Source organism: Hydractinia symbiolongicarpus, chromosome 6 (assembly GCF_029227915.1).
Source record: "Hydractinia symbiolongicarpus strain clone_291-10 chromosome 6, HSymV2.1, whole genome shotgun sequence".
Lineage (NCBI taxonomy): Eukaryota > Metazoa > Cnidaria > Hydrozoa > Anthoathecata > Hydractiniidae > Hydractinia > Hydractinia symbiolongicarpus.
The window spans coordinates 19,272,968-19,277,500 of record NC_079880.1 but is presented as its reverse complement, the minus strand read 5'-3'; the positions used below and the strand labels follow the sequence as shown (position 1 = coordinate 19,277,500).

The window sequence follows — 4,533 nt, the reverse complement described above, 5'->3', positions numbered from 1 at the left end:
TTCCCAATCGATTAGAATATTAAGCAACAAACTAAAATGACCCCATCTTTACCAAGTTTTCTAATCATTTTAGGTATGGAGGTTTCTGACGACGCACATCATAAAAGTGACTCGTCCGTAAATATGCTAACACTGGGATTACTTCTCTTTACCATCTTGATTGCAGTATATGTAAACATGGAGAAAGTAAACCCACAAACGGATGTGATAACAACAAAAAACAGAAGCGAAGCAATACAGAAAAATTATACAGAAGAAAAATTGATTGTACCCTTACCAACTACGACAAAAGTAAAAAATGAAACTGCAAAAAAGAAAAAGAAGAAAGACACTATCACAAACTCTTACGATAAAAATATAATTTCCAAATTAAGTGAAGGAGACAAGCTTTATGAGCAAAAGAAATATCCAAAATGCATTTCGTACTTTGAAAAATTGCATAACAAGTATAGTCTCAGCCCGCGTGCAATCTACAGTAAGGCTTTATGCTTGGAGAAATTATCAGAAATACAGAGAAGCAACGAAATGCTGTTAAAGGCTGTTCTTGCATACGGCGAAGTTGCTAAGCAACCGAAAATCACATCGAAGTTACTGAAACTCAGTTTGATCACTCAAGCCAAAAAATATATATTTCTTGGGCAGTCGAGAAAAGCTATAGCCTCGTTATCAGATTTGAATCAACGCTTACCAAACGAGACAGATGTGATGAACGAGCTAGGAATAGCACATATGATAGCTGGAGCAAACAAACAGGCGTATCCTATGTTTCAAAAGGTACTGAAGCTAACTGAATAAGCACTTTTGCGGAAAATGCCATTATTGCTTTGAAAAGCCTTGGATTAAAATTGTTAAATTGCGAAAATAAGGCGCATTTCTCAACTTAAAATATGGGGATTAAGGTTTTCTTTTAGCAGTTTTTAGTTTCAATCATTAAGCACTCGAATCTTAAAAGCCCTGCTATATAAGCGCTCCTTTTCACGGCTAAATATTATAATAAGCTGGTTGTTTCATAGCAAAATATTTGTAGCGTAAATCAAGCACTTTGTATGAGCTAAACCATTCTAATAGTAATTACTATCATCTCCAATTGCCATTGATTACTTATTGATTTTTTACCTGTTTTTCTTGTTCTTTAATGTTAACCCTACCTCACAGGTGTTAAACCTCGATCCAACAAATGGCGTAGCCAACTCTCATGTTGGCTTCATTTTGAAAATGGATTCGAAATACAAAGAATGTATCCCGTACTTATTGGCTGGTGTGCGGAGTGGAGCAATTGGCGCAGACGATTCGAAATTTTATTTTCATTTGGGTGATGCGTACAATCGGTTACACCAAAATACTAAGGTAAAAGGAAACATTAAAACGTATTTTTGTCTTTCTTTTTCAGTAATTACATGTTCTTTTTTGTAAGCATAATATGTATAAGAATAATATTTATAAACGTCCGTAGACTGAAATTGGTCATTTTTTTAAGCATATGCGAAGCATTATGCAAAGCCTAAGAAAATCTTGCGAAGTTTTTATGTTTTTTGTTTTGTGAGCAGTTTTTCTTTTTATTTTTTATGTTTGATTAACCAATGTGTAGTGAGATTTAAGTTGTAATTACTGATGTTTAAAATTTAAATCCAGTATTTTTATTTTTATTTTTTTTAAATAAGCATATTTGAGCCTGATCATGTGTTTTTTTATGAATCTTTTTGCCATTAAGCATAACCAGAGCATATCTTGAGCCTGAAAAGTGCTTTCCAGCTTCATTTTAAAAATTTCAATTGCTTGTAAAAAAACATGTCGTGCTAAAATACATTTTTTAGGCATGGGAAATATATCAGGAAGCTGCTGCAAAGAAAATCTTTCCTTCTGCTGAACAGCGTTCCATATATAATGCGCAAACGAAACTGCGCGCTCAACCATGGTGGACGAAAGAAGAAACTGGTTATGAAAAACACTTCAGGTAATAATCTGTTTTTGTTTGGTTTTAAAGTTTCTCAAAGCTTGAGAGTCCTTGATAACCGAAATGCTAGTTAAGAAGATCTTTTAAAGCTGAATTTTAAGGCGCTGCATTATATCGTGTGTTCCATAGTACCAAGTTTTCACATATTAATTGCTAAAATTTGCTATTAGCCTTAAAAACATTTTCCCAATACTGCGACAATGCGATGTGTGACAATATTTAAGATTGATATGTAATGAAACATGTGCCTTCTTTACAATGTGCATGGCACATTTTTATATCTACTATTTTATGATATCTGGTGGAGATAGCCATTAGAAACAATAAGCGAAAAGAGAACGTAAATATTTTTTAAAACAAACCAATCTTTTTTTCATATGCTTTCTTGTTTATGAAGGTCTTTACTGTAAGTTAATATCTTGCTAACTAAATTACTACATGAGAAAATAACACCTTAGAAGTGTGTCTTAAGAAATATAACAAGATAAAGGAAGACAGAAAGGTCGTAGGTTCGATCTTCACATAAGGCGTCTGGTCAGGCTGCCTTTAGGGTCTCCCCGTGAAAAAAATGACAGGGTGAATCCCTCAAAATTATGGAGCCTAACCACGTAAAATATAAATAACAGGTTTTCGCTAGCCCACACTACATAATGTCTATTTGTGCTTTCCAATATGAACAGGCTGTTGGAGCGCCATTGGGCAACAATACGTGACGAAGGGTTAAGTCTATTAAACAAAGAGAAAACAGCGTTTCAATTAGAAACAGAAAAACTCACAGAGAAGGGGGATTGGAGACAGTTTGATCTATACAATCAGGGCCGAAAGGAAACCAAAAATTGTGCTAAAACGCCAAGAACATGTGAGTTGTTGATGAAAATGGCGGATGCAACTTCTAACCAAAGAGGGCAGGTATTTGGTTTTATTATAACTGGCAATCAGGAAGTATGACTTCAACCGAGGTCTTGGCAAGGCAAACCTGTTTTCATAGCAGGCTTTATAAGAAGAGAATAAGTCTCGTGTCTGCATGCTTCAAGCCATACTAGAACTTATAGTTTTATATCTTTTTAGATCAAATTCTCCATTATGCAACCTGGCACACACGTTTGGCCACACACAGGACCAACGAATTGCCGATTAAGGTCACATCTCGGTTTAGTCGTACCAAAAAATGTTTACATCCGAGCTGGTAATGAGACAAGGTAAGAAAATCTCTTTTATAATTTTAATCTTGTCCCGGCCATTTGTTACACTTTACACAACACCTTTTTAAAAAATTGTATATACTTCACTTACCCTGCCTGTGTAGTAAGCCCGGCTTTACTTTAAAATTAAAAAGCCAGTCACGCAACGGGGAATAAATGAGGAAATACGGTACGCGATTTCGACATTTCTTTTCTTTCTTTTTCGCGCCAAAATCTATATAAAAAACGCCAAAATAGACCCTGGGAAAATGTTGATAAAAAGTTATTTGTTTTCACCCCAGTTCTTATTAATCCTCTTTAACAATTTTGCTTTACCTCCTTAAACGACGACCCTATGACGGTGTTGAATGCACATCATCCATATTAAGTGTTATGTTTTACCTAGTGAAGTAAAGTGAAAGAGATGATAAACTAATCCATTTTGTCAATCATTAATAAAGTTACGTCACCTTGTTGTATATATATTACAAAATACTAATGAGTATATCGGACTTGATAATAATATGAATTCAACCACGTTCTGTTATTTTTAGAACGTGGCAAAATGGGAAAGTTATTGTTTTTGACGATTCTTTTGACCATGAAGTGTGGCACAATGGAACACAGGCTAGAATGATTTTAATTATTGATTTTTGGCATCCGGATGTACCTCAATGGGAGAAAAAAACATTACGTCCAATTTGAAAGGCATTAATGGGATCCTTCTAAATTAAAAAGATGCAACACCAGTATTTTTAGTAATAGTCAACCAAATTAAAAACGACATCTACACCAAGCAAATTAAATTACCAACCAGTCTTAATAATTGGTAAAGGCTATATCCTTAAAAGTTAGCAAAGATGTTCTGGAACTGAATTTATTCTGTTTTTAGAATAACAAAGTAAATATATTTTAATTTTAAAACGGTGTCGATCGCGATCTTTCTCGTAAAATAGGTTCTATAATCCTTGTTTTTGTCACCGTTAGTATAATCACATTTTTAGCCAAATGAGAGAAATTATAGGCATGAAACATAGTAGAAAAATGTTCTGTGCCTGTTACCTCCGCTACTCTCTATCTTGACCATCTCCTTATGTTGAAGAAAAAAAGAAGACAGGACGATTATCTTCTTCTTTACACGTCACAGATGCTACAATAGCTCTATGATTGTGAGCTACATTATTGTTGAACCAAATATATTATCGCCTATGAAGGAGCGCTAATAAAGACACCGGAAATACGCTGGGTAATCGAGAGACTGGAAATCAAAATTTTTTTCCATGCAAAGCAAAACAAACTTTGCTTGATTGATTAATGATTAATTGTTATAAACAACTACAATGATTCATCGAATAAAAAAATTAGAGCACGCAATAGCTCCTCGGAGATTTCCTAAAG

The 4,533-nt window shown here is 34.3% G+C and overlaps 1 protein-coding gene across 3 annotated transcripts in view; it reads left to right on the top strand.

Moving 5' to 3' along the window:
* LOC130647370 (aspartyl/asparaginyl beta-hydroxylase-like) overlaps positions 1–4,063 on the top strand; it is a 6,363-nt gene extending 2,300 nt beyond the window's left edge. For all 3 annotated transcript variants that reach the window (XM_057453207.1, XM_057453208.1, XM_057453209.1), the window contains exons 2-7: positions 74–774; positions 1,156–1,347; positions 1,815–1,954; positions 2,635–2,863; positions 3,023–3,153; positions 3,690–4,063. In XM_057453207.1, coding sequence (XP_057309190.1) covers positions 74–774; positions 1,156–1,347; positions 1,815–1,954; positions 2,635–2,863; positions 3,023–3,153; positions 3,690–3,840 — 1,544 coding nt within the window. In that variant the 3' untranslated portion in view covers positions 3,841–4,063. The remainder of the gene's footprint in view (positions 1–73; positions 775–1,155; positions 1,348–1,814; positions 1,955–2,634; positions 2,864–3,022; positions 3,154–3,689) is intronic.
* The last annotated feature ends 470 nt before the right edge of the window (positions 4,064–4,533 follow it).